An 18,091-nucleotide genomic window follows, 5' to 3' on the forward strand; every position below is an offset into this window, starting at 1 on the left:
CACATCCGTCATCGACTAACTTCAGTCGGGCACCCACAGTCCAATGGGGAGGTCGAGGTGACGAACCGAACCTTGCTCCATGGACTCAAGACCCGACTGAACGAAGCCAAAGGTCTCTGGGTCGACGAGCTGGGCTCTGTCCTATGGGCTTACCGAACGACCCCCCGTATCCCGACCGGGGAGTCGCCGTTCAGTTTGGCCTACGGGACAGAAGCTATGATCCCGCTCGAGATTGGCCTGCCATCTTCAAGGGTCGAGCGGTACCGCGAGCCGGACAACTCCGAAAGCCGGAGGGCCGACCTAGACCTCCTCCCCGAACTGCGAGATGAGGCTCAAATCCGAATGGCCTCATACCGACAGAGGGTCGCCGTACTACAACGCCAAGGTCAGACCAAAGCTCTTTAAACCTGGCGACCTAGTCTTGAGGAAGGCGGAGGTGTCGAAGCCCTTGGACCAAGGGAAGATGGCTCCCAACTGGGAAGGACCCTACAAGGTTGCTGACACCTTCGGGCCGAGAGCCTATCGGCTGGAAACCCTTGAGGGAAAAACCATTCCCCGGACTTGGAACGCCGACAACTTGAAGCTGTATTACCAGTGAATTCTGTAATTCAATCATCGGAATACAAGTTCAGTTTGAAAAAATCGGAGTTCTAACTCTTCGACTACTGATCGGCGCTCAGTCCCGACGCATCGACACGGACTTGGAACCGACGACACATCGGCCCCTTACTCGGACCGATGCATCTACGATGACGGGAGTTTGTACTCCTTCTACGGTCGAATTTTCGGGCAGAATCCATCGGCCGAACTGATCGATCGGGCCCCGACCGAAGAAAGGCTAAAAGCCCACGCGGCTGTTGCCGCGACATTCCGACCAGGCTACGGCCGGTCGAGGGATATTCGGCTTACCACCGTCTATCACATGACACGACCTGCGGCCGGCTGAACGACACTCGGTTCGCCACCGTCTGTCGAAGGACATGAGAACCCGACGCAAGTGCTTGGGGATCCGACTTACTATCGCTCCCCCGACACTGCGCCGGTCGATGTTCGAGTAAACGCATCTACGGAAGTCCGACTACCGAACCTTACCAGGTTCGATCGGATCCCGACTTAACAGATGCGCCCGAATAGCGACTACATCGGAGCTGTGCAAGCCGGTTGAGTCCTACCGACTTACCCGAGTTGGCGACTTCTCTAAGTTGGCGACTAGGGTTCGACATTACAGCAATAAGAAACATTACAAACGAGAAGCAAAAGAGAATACAATTTCATTCATTGATTAAAAGAAATTACAAAGTCGGGCCGAAGCCGATTACATGTGTTTTCAAAAAGAAACAAAAGGAAGACAGTCGGCTGGACCGATCATTCGTCCTGGATAATCTCTTCGACCGACGGAGGATCGGGAAGAACCGGCGTCTCGACCATAAGCGGCGCTGGGTCGGCGCGGAAGGATGTCCTTCAGTCGGCAAGGGACCTCCGGTCGGCTCCTGCTCCGGGACGGCTTCCTCCGTTGGGATGATGTCTCCCGACTGATGGTCGGCCTCCTCTTCGGTTCCGTCCTCTTCGGCGAGTAGCGGCGCGACTCGGCTGACGTCCACCTCCGGGTACAAGGCATGGACGGCATCCCGACCATCTTCGAACCCGACCCGGTAGGAGGCGAAGCCCGATTCGAGCATCTCCTCCTTGAACCGGTCGGAGGCCCGGAAGTCCTCAACCGCACGATCGGCCGACTCCCTCGCCGACCGTGCCTCGTCCTCAACGTGGGCCAGCTCCTCCTTCGCCAACTCCGCCTCGGCCCTGGCAATTTCGGCGTCGATTTGGGCGATGGACAAGTCCTCTTCGGTTTCCGCGAGCTTCCCCAGGCTGACCCGAAGTTGCTCGCGTTCCCCTTGGAGTTCGGAGGTGGCACTGTCCCGTTCGCGTCGAAGACGACGCACGACCCGGCCTTTGTGCTTGGCCTCCTTCTTGGCCGACTTCAGTTCGGCCATAAGCCGGGAGACCTCGTCCGTCAACTTGGCCTCCCGGTCGACCGACTCCTGTAGCTGGTCGACTAGCATCGTTCTTTCGGCCTCGGCCGCCGCCGACCTTTCCTTGAAGGCTGCCCGAACGTCGCCGAACCTTCGGTATCCGGCCTCCAACTCGGACATGGTGAAGATCAGCTGCCGACGGAAAAAAGCTCTGTCAGAATTATGTGGCGAGCAAAAACTTTTAAGGGAAAAGGGGACGCGAAGCTTACCTCCACCATCGACGGGTAGAACCGCGACAGCATCTCGGTCACCTGCCGAGATCGCAACGACTGAACGTCGGTAGGGAGGAGGATCCCCTGGCACAACCTCCTCGCGAGGTTGTGATCGGCCAAGGCCGATGCACCCTCGGGGTAGTATGCGCTTTGGGGCATTGATCTCTCCTCCTCCGAGGGCTCCATCGGGGCTTTCCCCCGATCAGCTGCCCCGACCGACGGGGCTGGCAGCGATGGGACGCTGGAGTTCGACCCGGCGCCCCCCGTTGCGCCAGCGGACGCCTCCGGACGATGTTCGGCTTCCCGAACGACATCCGGCTCCACCAGCGGCGGCGAAACCGCCGATACTCCTTCGGCCACTTCCTCGGTCGGCCTCTCCTCGACTCGGACGGTCGGAGCCGCGAGGGCTATAATCGGCTCCGACCTCTCGGTCGCCGACGCTTCCACGGTTGGCGGGACTGGGGCTGGTCTCTTGGAAGGGCGCGAAGGGCCTGCCCCCGACGCTGGCCTCTTCCTCGCGGCGGCAAACTGACGAATTTCGGCGTCGGTCGGCCTCATCCTCGGCGGTGTCCCTGCAAAACCGACCACTGTTAAAGGCCGGACCGGAACTACCCTAAAGCCGAACAAAAAGAAAAGCTGAGGAATTGGGCGATACCTATTCGGGGGACCAGACTCAGGCCGGCATCATAGAGAGCTTGCTCGGTAACAAGCTCCCTCTGCTTCGGGACCAACATGTCTTTGAGTCGGTGGAAGTCCTCCCGGTCGTCCACGTCGACCCGACTGTTGTCGTTGGCCTCAGTTCGGGGTACACCCCAGCGAGAAGGAAAGCCCCAAGAGGAGGAAGAGGAAACAAAGAAAAACTGGTTCTTCCATCCATGAATGGACGATGGAAGACCGGTTATGAAGGCAAGACCCTTCCGGGGGTTGAAGAGCCACCACCCTCGGGCCTTAGGGTGGGGTCGGAGCACGAAGAAGGCCCGGAAGAGGGAAACGCGGGGGTTGGTCGGCAAGAGCTGACACAACAGCGCGAAAGAAATGATTAGCCGGACAGAGTTCGGCGCCAGTTGCGCCGGACAGAGTCCGTAGTAATCAAGCAGATTCCGGACGAACTCCGGAATCGGAAGTCGAAGACCCGCACGAAGGTCCTCAACGTACAGCCCCAGGTCGCCGGGCGGAGGGTTGTTGACCCGACCGCCGGCCCCTGGAGCATAGAGCCGAAACTGCTCCGGGATGCGATAGTGCTCCCGAAGCTGATCGACGTTCGGCCCCGAAAGCGAGGAGGCCTCATCTTCCGGAGCCGATCGGGTGTCGTCGGTCGGGTTCCCCGACCGAGCTCCCTGAGTCGGTTTCCTGGTCATTGTGCAGGAACCGAAAGAAAGGAAAGAAGGGAAGAAAGCAAGAAGGGGAAGGAGGACCACGAACCCGATGGACCCTCCGGAAGTAGAGAAGAGCTCTGCCCGCGACGACCGAAAAATCGCCCGGACAGAGTTTCCCCAGCAAATGGCAAATGTGGGTCAGGGTCCGGGAGGTCCTATATATATAGGGCCGACCGACGGCCGAGATGCTCCCGCGCCGACCAAGGTCCCCCAGATGCGCGACGCGTGGCGCCCGCCGGTTGGCTAAGGATTCGGCGCGCTTCGCCCCGGGACGCCCGCACCGCCTGCATTAAATGCCGGAGCGGGCGCCGGCCAACCACCTTGACATGCGGCGCGCGGGGGTTGGCTCCGCCGTCGGCCGCCCGCGCCGGTCCGCGTTCCCGATGGGACGCCTCATCCACGATCGGCGCCGAATATCCGATCGACTGATGCGGTATCGTCCGGCACCCGATCTTCTGGCACCGACGTGATGGCTGACAACGACAAGACGTGGCGTCTGACACCTGACGCCGGCGCGACTTCCGGCATCGACTAGACGTTCGGATCACAGGGATTCGTGAGATGTCTGACAACGGATCAGCCGGCGGTACGGTCGGATCTGCACATGCGACAAATCCACTCCCAGTCGTCCGGCCTTGCTACCCGAATGAGGGCATCGACCAGCTCTCCACCCGACTTGGGAGTGGAGGGGGGCAACTGTTGGGGGATACCCACCGACCGACCGACCGTCTGTCGGAGGGCCCGACCGTCTGGCAACCCGACCGACCGACTATCGGAGGGCCCGACCTGGCAGCCCGGCCGACTAACCGACGACCCGACGGACGACTCTGCCTGGCCGATCATAAGTCGGGCGACAGGCCGACGGACGCCATCAGCGGCTAACTGCGGCCATTCCACGGTCCATTCCCGACCGACTAAACCCAGAGGTCCGTTAGCCGACCCACATGAAGCTCGCCGACCGACGGAGGAGTCCGACCCCACTCTGCTGGCCACCGACCCTGGGTCGGCCGACTCCACCAACCGCCGTACGGCCGCCAGACGTTGTCAGCTCTGACACGGACATGCGGCACAGTTACCTAGGGGCATTGTCCCGCCGAGAACCGGGTCAACCCTGGTGATTAGACGGCTACACGGCGACGTGACATTTTCACGGCGGCTCTGACAGCCTACAGTGAGTTGACAGTTCCTCACTTGTCCGCGCCATTAATGATGGCGCCATACCATGCTCCACTATATATACCGGGGAAGGCAACAGTGCAAGGGATCGATCCGCCCGTCTCTCCCACATACGCAGGCTCGCCCCTCTCTCTCTCTCCCTCTCAGAGCTCTCTGTCTGCATTTCACTGTTGCCCAGTCACCTCTCTGACTTGACCGTCGGAGGGTCCCCACCGGAGCCGCCTCCGGTCAGTGCGGACTTCCTTTTGCAGGTGCACGCTTCCCGGCGATCGGGCGACGAGGCGATTGGCCGCAACATATATATATATATATATATATATATATATATATATATATATAATTTCACAATCCATTCTAAAACAGGCAAAATTAGAGAGCGAGGCAGTTAAGACGCATTAAGAAGAGTTGTTCTTTCTCCTACCAACGGTAATATCCCATGCACCGTTTTGCCGAAGCATCCTATTTAAATTTGGCAACGTCAGTTCACTTTGCTAATATTTAGTGAATCACCATCGCAACAAGTATTATGAATTGTTGGAGAACAAATTTCATTGCCCGAACTACAACACGTTAGCTCGAGCCATACATTTGATCAATTACCCAAAACTGCACTAAGCTGTATTATCTCCTGTTTTCTGAAAAATTCTAATTATTACGATGTCTTTTTCAATTGATTAAAAATGCTAAAACAGGCAAGCAACCCAATGATCCAACTTGGAAAGCAAAGCCCAGAATCAAATTTAGGCTCTAGCTTGTGTTAGATCAAAAGAGAAATTCTTTATACACCGCCCCCGTGCAGAAAAAATATACCGTCTCGTCTGATTAAGTCACATAGCCATCAGTTTCCAACAAGTATTTAATAGTTGCAATACACGCATTTAATGCCTGCAGTTCTATTTTTTTTATTTAAAATTTTGAATGACGAAAATGCTTCTCTTCTTTTAAAAAAATTATAACATCTTATGATCATATTATAATATTCTACGTTCAAATTATGACCTCCAGATTGTAATAATTTTTCTTCTAAAAGTCATAAGTGGAAAAGATATTTTTATCTTTGAAAATTACAAGTTCTTGAGTGATAATAATGCCCCTCTCTTATTATGATATTTTATGAAAAAATTATGACATCCTATGCAGGAATTTATAATTTCATCATAGGATATCATAATATCGACATAGGATGCCATAATTTTTCAGATATGGAGGGATATTTTTCGTCATTCAAAATTTCAAACGAAAAAGTAAAATTATAGGCATTAAATGTGTATTGAAAAATGATTGGAAAAAAATGATATCCTGTAGTTATATTACGACATCCTGGGGCTAAATTATGACTTCCTGTGCAGGAAGTTATAATTTGATCTCAGGATATCATAATATGGCTATAGGATGCCATAATTTTTTTCAAAGAGGAGGAGTATTGTCATCATTCAAAATTTTAAATGAAAAAATAAAACTGTAGGTATTAAATACGTATTGAAAAGCGGTGGCTACATGGATCAATCGAATGAGGTGGTGCGTTCCACATCGGATTTTTCACACCGCGGACGGTGCACAAAGAATTTCTCTAGACCAAAATCTAATAAGCCAGAAGCCCAGAATGATCCAAACCATCATACTAAGCTGATAACCTGGGCCTAATTCAGGCCGTGCCAACGCGTGGAAAGACCTTGATTCAGATAGTATCATACTGGGCTTGCTCAAGCCAAATTTGGGCCTGGATGAACATGGGATAACGTTGTAACCTCGGCCTGAATTAAGGCCCAAGTCTATCCTTGACAGTCCACTCTGAAGCACTGTTGCATTCTCTGCTTTGACATCATCATAATGAGCCCATTAGAAATGAAAGGAGGTGCCCCAGATCGCACTCCACAATAACAGTCTTCTGCCCTGCTTCAGGAAAACACACCTCTCTCTCTCTCTCCATCTCTTGGGAACTCATGTCTTCATGGGAATTTTTATGAACTGTTTCTGTTCTGAGTTCTAACAATGTTTTAATAACTTTCGTCAAAAAAAGATTAACATAAAAAAAAAATGTTTCAACAACATTTTGTCCCATTGTGACGGCAATTCGGTTTTCCTATACAATCTTGGATGCTACTACTTTAGAACAAAATAAAAGAAACCCATATATAATAACAATAAATAAAAATATTATTTGCTACAATCATTATTCATCAAATATAATATATTTTATATATTCACCTTTTTTTATAAATTTTAAAAATAAAATTTCAATTATAAATAGTGTTTTATTCCGTAAGCAAAGATACCATCCAATGATTGTTATGTCCATAATTGCATGAGCTTATTATGATGACAATAAACATACATAAGAGTTATTATATTATTTTTTGCTGCATGTATATTGGCATTATTCATCATTGACTCTTCTTAATTTTCTTGTTTTCCTTTTAGTACAAATCAGAATTTAACATCCTTTTTACCAAGGGGGCTGGTGAAAGCTATGTGGAGCAATCGCTGCAACAAATAGAATTGAAAAAATAGTGACCAAGGTTTTATTTGAGATTGCTGTTAGCAATAGAGTTTATAAGGTTTTGAAAGTAAAGCTTTCGAAAAGTAGAGCTCTGGAAGGAGAGTTTTTATAAAATATTATTTATTATTTAGTAATCACATTTATAAAGTATTTTAAAATTTTAATATCTATTTTATAATTAAAATAAAAAAAAAATATTTTAGTATGTTTAAGTGATAGTAAAATATATTGATACTGAAGAATAATATAATATTATATTATATACTAAAATATTATTATATTGTATAACATTATTATCATATAATGTAACATAATAGTGTAATACAATATAATATTATCATAATTATAATGTAACATATAATATAATATAATATAATAGATTATAATCTAATCTAACAATAGATTATAATATAACATATTATATTATATTTTTTATAATATCATAATACTATAATATATTGTATTATATGTTTATAATATACATAATATTATTTTATTATTATGTTATATTATATTTATAATATAATATAATAATATGATATGATATGATATGTAATTATAAGATTTATTGGTGGGTATTTATGTTATTAAAAAAATTATTTAAATCAAAATAACTTTTCGATATTGGTCAGAAAGTATTTTTGCAGAAAAACTCTATTTTAAAATTTTTTTCAAATATATCTTTTTAGTTTTCTGGCAATGCCAAAATAATTTTTTAATTTTTTATCAAATATGACTATACCATCTAAAAATAATTTTGAAGGACTAGAAAGAACTTTTTGGCATTTCAAAAGTTTTATCAAATAGGGCCTTATTCTCCAACTTGATAGGTCCATCTATGATTGGTGGAGGCCATTACTTTTGAAATGGAGCAGAAGGTTCTGAGATTGTGAATGTGCAAAGGTACTGCATCCACACATTGCTGTGCTAAGAAAAGGCAGCAGCTATGTTTTTTTGACCCCGTCAAATGCTCCAAACGTACTCCATTCAATCTAATCTTCAAACTAAACTGGTGTATGTGAACCTTTGAACCTGTGAGATGTCTGTTTCTATGACTTCACATTCAGTTAGAATGGTCCTCGTGAAAGGAACCCCACTGGTTCAGGTTCGCTTGTATCCAATAGGCTTTTGATGCTTTTTTACACCAGTTGGCACAACTAGGCCGGTAACTCTTATGTATGCTTCTTATTATCATAAAAGATTGCATGATTGCATAAGAGATGTTTGTCTCTTAGGTTATGTTTGGTGCATCGTCAGATAATCTTAAAAAATAATCTGGATTGCCTTCAAAATAGATTGCTACCATTAAATTATCAGTAATATTAATTACTGTGTTTAGTACATATAGGTAATATTGCAGTAAAATTATTGAAAATCTTGATTGACATGTTTAGTATGATAATTAGATTATCGATAATATGAAATCAAATTCCTAAAATATCTCCTTAACCTTATAATAATATAATATAATATAATATAATATAATATATTTTAATATAATATATTATAATATCATATTATGATATTATAATAAACTATTATAACATAATATAATATACTAATATAATATATTATACTATATTCTTATATATAATAATATTATATTATATATTATGTTATATTAATAAAAGATATTATTATAATATTAATATACTACAATATATTATAATATAATAGTATAACAATATAATTAATATATTGTTATATAAAATAATATTTATATAATATATATTATAATATATTAATAAAATATATAATATTATATGATAATATAATAATAAATTATTATAATATAATATATTATATTATATTATTATATATTATAATACTATATAATATTAATATAAGATATTAATATAATATAATATACTAATGTAATCTATTATACTATATTATTATATATAATAATATTATATTATATTTTATGTTATATTAATAAAATATATTATTATAATATATTATAATATTCATATATTAATATATTACAATATATTATAATATAATAATATAATTAGTATATTGTTATATAGAATAATATTTATATAATATATATATTATAATATATTAATATAATATATAATATTATATGATAATATAACAATAAATTATTATAATATAATATAACATACTATATTATTATATATAATAATATTACATTAATATAAGATTTTAATATAATATAATATATATTATCATAATATATTATAATAATAGCATAATAATATATAGTAATATAATATTATAATAATATAATATAATAATATATTATTACAATATTATAATAATATATTATATTATAATATAACATAATAATTTATTGTTATACATAATAGGATTTATATAATATATATTATCATATATTATCATATACTATATTATTGTAATATAATATAGTTACTATAAAAATATAATAATGATATAATAATAGTATATTATATTATAATATATTATATTATATTATTATATATAATAAGAGGAGGGTGAGAGCCACCGAGGGAGGGGGGTGAAAGGATGGGTTTTGTGTATTTTTTTTAGGGATAATTTTGTCCAAAAAATTTTTTGTAACATTACCAAACAAGTGGTAATCTAAATAGCCATCTTTTTTCAAGGCAGTTTAGATTATCTCTTAAGAGGTAGTCTGAATTGCCAAGATAATTTAGATTGCTACCCAAAAATATATCAAACATGATAATCTGATGGGTCCACTTTAAATTGCTAGCAATCTGAATAGATTGCCAACTATCAAATACAACTTTATGGATGCTTTTTTATATAATTGCATACTTGCACGAGGTTGTTGATGCTTCCTTTCCTGTTTTCCTTTTAGCACATTGACCCGGATTAAAAATTGGAATTTCCAAATTCATAAGCTTGTTCTTCATGGTGGTGCACAAGCACATTGCTGCATTCATGCCAATGAACCCTTTTACGTACTCCTCTGTTTCCTTTCCAATTTGGACGTGCATGAGTCCCGTGAGCATGTTGATGCATGCATGGAGCTTACAAGCACCGATCGGGGGTGCCTTGGGTAATGGGGCATGGCTTTAGCTTTTGGTTGCGGGGATGCCGGGAGTAAGCTGGCATTTGATGGTGGTGGTGGTAGCAGTGATGTTTATTTCTTAGAATTCGACAGTACTGATCGCCATTGAGAGAACGAAGAATTGGGACCATCGGTCAGTACTGGTTGCCATCAAGAAAAGGAAGGAACGCTGCCAGGTTAATTAGGAGAAAGAAGAGATCAGACACCATAATTCCCATGCTTCCACATAAGTTGAAAGGCATAAAGGAGGGTGTTATCAAAGAGTTGGGTTCGGGTTGGTGATGGGTCGACAGTGGCTCATTCATACTACAATAAGCTAGAAAACAAGTCAAGCCTAATATTGTTTTAGATATCAGCTCATCAAGCCAAATATCATTTGCAAAATCTTAATGCAAAATGAAGAAGGTGAGAAACTTCCTTCAATCTATTATAAAAAAATTTAAAAATTGTGATGCCATTTTACAAGAGAATATGGAAAAGAAGTATATATTGAGTAATTAAAAAGAGTAAATAATTTATAAAAAAAAATTATGATTTTGATATAATTTAGTTAGATATAAATTATGCCACCTGGGATGGAGCAATGGATTTTACGGAGAATAGGGGTTGAATGTACTTGTACTTGTTGTGTGGGAGACCCTGTCCTGGGTCTATATGAAAGTAAAATAATACAAATCGGTATAGAAAGTAAAAGAAAGATACAGGATGAATTTTGTCTGGGTGACTTGATCGGACCCATCTAAAGTCTTTGGGTCCTGCCACTCAATCTCTAAAGACTCGTTTGATTGATGGAAAGTGGAGAGGAGAAGAAGTACTTTCTGAGAAGTGAAGAAGGAACCTCTTGTTTGATTGAAGTTTTAAGAGAAGAGAGAATGAAAAAAGTACTTCCCATGAAAAGTCACTTTTCATATTTTATGGAAAGTAGAAACCCATGGGAGAGGTAGTTTTGGCACTTCCCATGACATGAAAAGTGATAGTACTTTTTTTTTTCTAAAATATTCTTTTAAGATCTATAATTAAAATTTAGTAAAATATCAATGGATGATTAAGATGAAATATTGAATAATAATATTATATTATATTAATATTATTATAATATTTATATAAATATAATATTAATATTCATTATATTTTAATATTATTTTAATATTTACATTAATATAATATTTTTATTAATATTAATATTATATTATATTTATATCTATATTAACAAATTTATTATGTTAAAATATTCATATTATATTAATATAATATTAATATATTAGTATTATATTAACATAATAAATTATTATGATCTAATATTATATTATAATATATTAATATTATATTTATATTAATATTATATTTATATTAATATAAATATAATATTTATATTTATATAAAGTTTATGAGTAACAATGTATGGTTTTATATCTACTAAGTTTACATAATTTTTCTAGAAAAATAGGTGTTCATCCAAATATAAGCTACTTTATAATAAATCATCTTCTGATGGTCAATCAAACATACCAAAATCGTATTCCCAGAAAGTAACTTCTTTTTTTCCTGAAAAAAAAAATTCTTCCCACAAACCAAACGAGTCCTAAAACATTTTTTAAGACCACATCCAACAATGACACAAGGTGTCATATCATACTTCTAGCTTTATTATTTTTTTTTTCAAAAAGAGTGTCATAAAAATGTGAAGTTAGAAGTAAACCCCACAAATCTTATGTTATCTTTGGTGCATAAATATGGTCTGGTTTCAGCATGCAAGTTTCAATATTAATAATCCCTCGATATTATAATTAATTTGGTCTTTTGCTTTCAGCACCACATATTTTTATGAGACTTTTTGACATATTGAATATTCAGGCATATCCAAGAAAAGAAGGGCAAAATTTGTAACCAGGCAAGGCCGTCACTGGTGCTCCCGGTTAAGCCATTGAAAGACTTTTATATCTCTAATTACATGAGAATGTGGGGTGAGTGCTAATTAGTATCTATTTTTATCTAAAAATTCAGTTAATAACCAATGGATGATGAATAATTGAAACCACCATTCGAGGATTAGAAAGGAAGCTTCTCTTTTTGGATGATGGATGGAGAGTATGAGGATGTAATTGGCACATAAGTCTTTAGTTTTTGGATGATTTATAACTAATTCGATCTTGGAACGCAAGGCTTGCCCTAACAATTGTATCTCTTTGCTTAGCAACTAAAGAATCTGGATCTTATTTTCGAATAGCACATCCAAAAATTATGATCCTTTACAAGTAGATCTCTCGCTCTTTCTCCTTCAAAACTTTAAAAAAAAAAAAAAAAAAAAAATTCTTACAAATAAATGCAAGCAGACTTGGAGTACTTTTATTTAACATTTTCGAATATACCGAATAACAAGCTTTGATGGTTAGGATGCAAGCAAACACAAACTAAATTAAACATATCACAATACATTTTTTTGATGATTAATGGGAAGGATATACCAGCCTGCAAAACATATCACAAGACATGATCATATAATTAAGCTACAACCTAGCTAACTAAGAAGGACACTGGTAGTCGGATGGTAGATGCTTGCCACAGTCCTCCAGCAACTCAAGAGCAACGGGCAGAATGATGTTTATATTCAAAACCTTGGCCTTAATGGTGGTGCACATGCACAGAGCTGCATCCAAGTCGGCAAGCCCTTCGAGGACCGGGCAGCACTTCTCCTTCTCATTCTCGCCGATTCCCACGTGCACAAGCCCTCCGAGTAGATCGACGCAGGCGTCGAGCTTTAGCGTGTCGATGGGGCACTTGGATGATGCTGGAGATGGTGGTGGTGCCGGCGCCGGCGCCGGCGGCTTTGGCTTTGGCTTTGGCTTTGGTGGGGATGTTGGTGGAGGGCATGGCACTGGTGGGGTTGCTGGTGGTGGGCTTGGCTTTGGGTCAGGGCAGTAGGAACAAGCAAGAGAAGGAGGAAGGAGTGATGTGAGGTTAATTAGGAGGAGTATGAGGCTAGCCACAGGATACTTCCCCATGCTCAACAGAAGTGAGAGGGCTGGGATTTTGTGCTGCTAAATATAGGGAGGGTCGGGTGGATTTATATATATATAGACAATGCAACTAACACTGCATGTGGCCATCCTTTTGGAGACTTTGACAATGCCATTCTAACGCCTCTGCATCTTATGAAAATTTGATCTTAGAAATAAACCCCTCTAGTTTAGAATTTGAAGTCAGAAACAAATCGCTCAACTTTATTTCTTTGGACAAAATTCCTAGCATTCTAACAGTTCATATTCAAGCTATATATCATTATGACATATCATAATTACTAACTGTTGAAACAAAAAATTCAAGGTTTGTTGGGATATTCCTAAAGGATTGGACTGAAAATCATATAGAAATCGGATTTATTGATCTACCTAGCTTGCATTTTTTTAATAGCCTGTCCAAACCCAACCCAGATATTAGACTTTGGACTGCAGGAAGAAGAAACAACATGCGAAGATCATTTTTTTTCTTCCCATGGTATCTGGATTGGATGGTGTTTGGTTGATATATATGAGATCATACTTAAATGGATAGCTTGAACCACGAATCCTGCAAGATTTTTCAACCCAATCCTATTAGAATATCCAAACAAATCCTCAATTTTATTGCTTGGGACAAAATTCTATTACCCTAACATTTCATATCAAAGTCATCATTATTATATATCACAATTAGTAATGGTTATCAAATTCCCATTTACCTTTTAGTTTTGAGCAATTTATATGGAAACATAGGCCTAACTAACATGTTTTAAATCAAAATTTAGTTATAAAAGTACTGGACAAAGAATCGAATTGTTGTTTTGTAGAAATGAATGAACATTTTCCAACTGATATGATTACATAATGATCATCAAGAGAGGATGAACTATATAGCATGAACTAAAAGATTATCTAATTTTCCAAGCATCGGCAAACATCAACCTAATATCACCATTGTATACAATGCTCGTCTGAAAGCTGCTTCTTCAAAGTCTCAAAAGTTCTCTAAAACTGTTCTCTAAAGACTAAAACTTGGGGATAACATGGCCGATAAAGACCCAGCTACTGAAATCAACATAAAAACAGTAACACGTGGTAGCTAACATTGGTCTAGGAATCCATGGAACTTAAACTACACAATAGTTAAGCTGTTCACAATAATCCACATGGATGAGCTCAATGTCTGTTGTGTATTGCTCTTTCCAGCATAGTCTATCATCTTCTGGGTATCTGTGAGGACTTGCATACAGATGTGTATTTAATTCTACATCGATTATTCGTTAGAAAGATCTTAGGTACTTATACAGGATCAAGAAATCTAAATAATACCTCCTGGTAATACATTTTTTTTGTTATTTCAAATGAATTTTAGATGGTTAAGTCAATATTATAACAACTAAAATAACAACACATATGATTAATAAAATATTGCACATTCTACTCATTATTAGATAAAACTTAGAAAATACAAAATATATCATGAAATAGAGTTATTATTTCCATCCTCATAGTTCTACCTAACAAGGGGCAAGCAAGCAAACCTTGGTTACTGGATGACGGCACTGGAAGGTAGCTCTCGTAAGAAACTTTCTGGTAAATGTTTGGAAAGCGGGCAGACGGGTATTCTTGCCACCAAAAAGCAATATGGATGGCCGATCCCATAGCCCGCATAACACTTTTATGCAGAACTCAACACCAAAAAACCTTGCCACATTTGAATAACTGAAGTTAATCATAGAGTGACCCACAAAAGAACCCACCAACCTACGACTAGAGTAGTCTTTATAGACCAATCAAAATAAAATCCAAGGTCACAGAATACCGAACGAAAAGAAGTTAAGATCCTCTGTCAAGAGAATGCCGGCTTTGGAGGAGATGTAAGAAAGAAGGATACCTCTGAGATGTCGAATGGGAGGGGACGCCGGGGGCATCCTGTGGCCCCATCCGATGGCATTCCTGGTGGAACCTCCATGGGATGAATGATTGCATATTTATATAATCATTTAGACGAGCATTTAGAGCATGGGGCCATATGGTGAAAGGAAAAATCTACTTTAAGCACATGGAGGACCCCATCCCCCCCCCCCCAACCTCTTTTTTTTTTAATTCCTCCCTCACCCCCTCCCTCCATACGTGATCTAATCACCACACACAGTGATTAGGTAGTTATGTGATGTTTATTAAAACTATTCAAATATCCTTAAGATTTATCTATTCTTATTTTTTTAGCATTTTAACGTACGCACATAAGCAAGCGCGACGATGTGGTAGACGATAACTGTTTAAAATACCAAGAAAATAAGAATTATAGTTGGGCCGTCATCGTCTACCACGTCATCGTGCGCGCTTATGCGTGCACGTTAAAATACTAAGAAAATATGAATGGATAAACTCTAGAGGTATTTGAACAGTTTAGATTATGGTCGGACCATCATCGTCTGCCATATCATCACGTGTGCTTACGCGTGCACGTTAAAATACTAAAAAAATAAGAATGGATAAATCCTAGGGATATTTGAATAGTTTAGATAAACATTACATAACTACCCAATCACTGCACGCGGTAATTGGATCACTGCCGGAGGGGTGTGGGGTCCTTTGTGCATGCCAATCACCATCCGTTCGCATATGCGAACAGGTTTACCATAAAATTTCTCGTGGCGAAATTAAAGATGTACATTTATATTATTGATTTATTTTATTTTTTTTAAAATAAATAAACAAAATAAATTGTGGTTAATGGCCGTTCGTTTTCAACGATTATGATTTTTCAAAATCGCATCTTTTTGAAGAGAATTTTTTCTAAAAGTCGCATCTATTGGTAGATATGTCTTCTATACAAGTGCAATTGTGACCTTTCATCAAACATAAGAAAATTCAGAGTTCTCTCTCCTCTCTATTCTTCTTTTGCTTATAATCAAATTTCTTTTGAAGTTCCAGGAGACAAAATCTTTAATTTTGTCGCCTGCAGATTTCTAATGATCTTGTTGTATCCAAGAGATGAATTGCAATATTTAAAGTCCCGCGACAAACTATTTATAATGAGGGCAATAATCACCTGAAGGATGCTGATTATATACGCTTCGAGATCACAAATTCAGTCTAGCAATACACATTTTCGTTTACACTTCCAGGGTGCCACGTCTCCGCCACAGCTGCCGCCGCCAACATCCACCTTCTCGTCTTCTTCTCCGGCGATCGAACTCAAAAAAAAGAAGAAGAGGAGGAGGAGGAGGAGGAAAAGAAGATTCACACTTTCGGAAGGGTCTCCAAGCCCCCTCCTTCTATTAGAGCGCGAAGCAGCAGTCATCCACGACCAAAACTCACTAAAATCGCATTTCGATAACGTAGCAGAACGTGTGCCGGTCCTTCGATTCTCGCTTCACGTGTGTCTGCGGCTTTTTTGTACCGGCAATAAAAGGAGAGAGAGGGTGCAGCTTTTCACTCAAATTTAAATCATTTCTCGATCGGGTCACAGAACTGAACCCTAATCTATTCCAAGTCCTTTTCCGAATGCAAATCTTCTAGCTACCAAAAATCCTAAAAAGATGTTCACCATGCATATTTTCAGCATACCTGATCTTTTCTTTTGACTTCCATAAGCGAAAAAAAAAAAAATGTTATTCAAGGGGCCTATAGTAATTCAGCCTAAAATTTTAAAAAGTTATTAGGATCCGAAAGGAGAAAACTCTTGGGACTCCTAACGTAACATACCATGCAATTAGGGCAGTCAAATGTGCTAGCTATTTTCATGAGTAGCTCATATTCACCACAAACTGTGTTTTGAATTTTGGCATGGTTTATAACTGACCTGAGCTAGAACCAAACATGATTGGGTCAAGCTCAAGTCATTTACTAACAAAGTTTGTATTCAAAAGTGTAATTTTCAGCCACAAAATTGACAAATAATTGTATAAATCAGCTCAACGTGTGTGTATCAAATAGAAAGTATCCTTCAGAACGTCTCCGAAATAGGATAAGCATTCGGCTCTGGTCGGCACAAAATAATGCATTGGATTCAATACAGCCAAGAAAAATATCTAAGAACCCAAACCTACCCCAATCAAAAATTCAAACTCTAGCCTGGCCTTTTTTTTCTTAAATATGTAACTCAGACGGTCCTATAACCCCATTTAGTAAATTGGTAGAATCAATTTAAATAGGTTAAATGTATCGTAAAAAAAATAAACAAATTTTAAATAGGTTAAATGAAAGAAATCTCTTGGATCAACCTCTCCAATGATCATGCTCGTGAGAGAAGGATCGGACTGAACCGGGTCGCTGTATCTTGGGAATGAGATCGTCAAAGATCCACACGTAGGGGGCGAATCGCATTCTTTGGATAGTATTTCACACGTCTCGATTCAGACAAGATCTTTTCAATTTCTTATTTCTTTTAGTATTATATTTTTCATCTAAAAATTATATAAACAATAATAGCAATTTTTAGATATTTTTTATTGATTTTTTCAAACAGTCTAAGAGTGCGAGTTTGATGAAACTAGAAATTATTATTCATTATTTGAAATTAACTTTAAATTAATTATATAATACCAAAGTTTTACTATTTATCATTTAAAGATTGTTCTTCTTAAGATTTCAAATTTATTAACAAACTTATTTACTTTAAAAATAGTGTACATTATTTTTTATAATTGTTTAAAGAAAAAAAAAAAAGGGATACGTAAATTTTTGAAGTTTTAATTTTTTTGCAAAATTTTTCTGTAACTTTAAAATAGTGCAGAAATTTTTTACAAA

The 18,091-nt window shown here is 39.5% G+C and overlaps 1 protein-coding gene across 1 annotated transcript; it reads right to left on the reverse strand.

Moving 5' to 3' along the window:
* Positions 1-12,667: 12,667 nt before the first annotated feature.
* LOC105039755 (36.4 kDa proline-rich protein-like) lies at positions 12,668-13,361 on the reverse strand. Its single transcript, XM_010916014.4, has one exon. The coding sequence runs from the start codon at positions 13,334-13,336 to the stop codon at positions 12,857-12,859; it is 480 nt and encodes a 159-aa protein (XP_010914316.1). The 5' UTR covers positions 13,337-13,361; the 3' UTR covers positions 12,668-12,856.
* Between the last annotated feature and the right edge of the window lie 4,730 nt (positions 13,362-18,091).

This window comes from Elaeis guineensis, chromosome 1, assembly GCF_000442705.2.
Source record: "Elaeis guineensis isolate ETL-2024a chromosome 1, EG11, whole genome shotgun sequence".
Lineage (NCBI taxonomy): Eukaryota > Viridiplantae > Streptophyta > Magnoliopsida > Arecales > Arecaceae > Elaeis > Elaeis guineensis.

What these genes read in the sequence shown, in the direction of transcription:
- LOC105039755 (XM_010916014.4), bottom strand. Translation starts at nt 13,336, where the DNA reads ATGGGGAAGTATCCTGTGGCTAGCCTCATACTCCTCCTAATTAACCTC.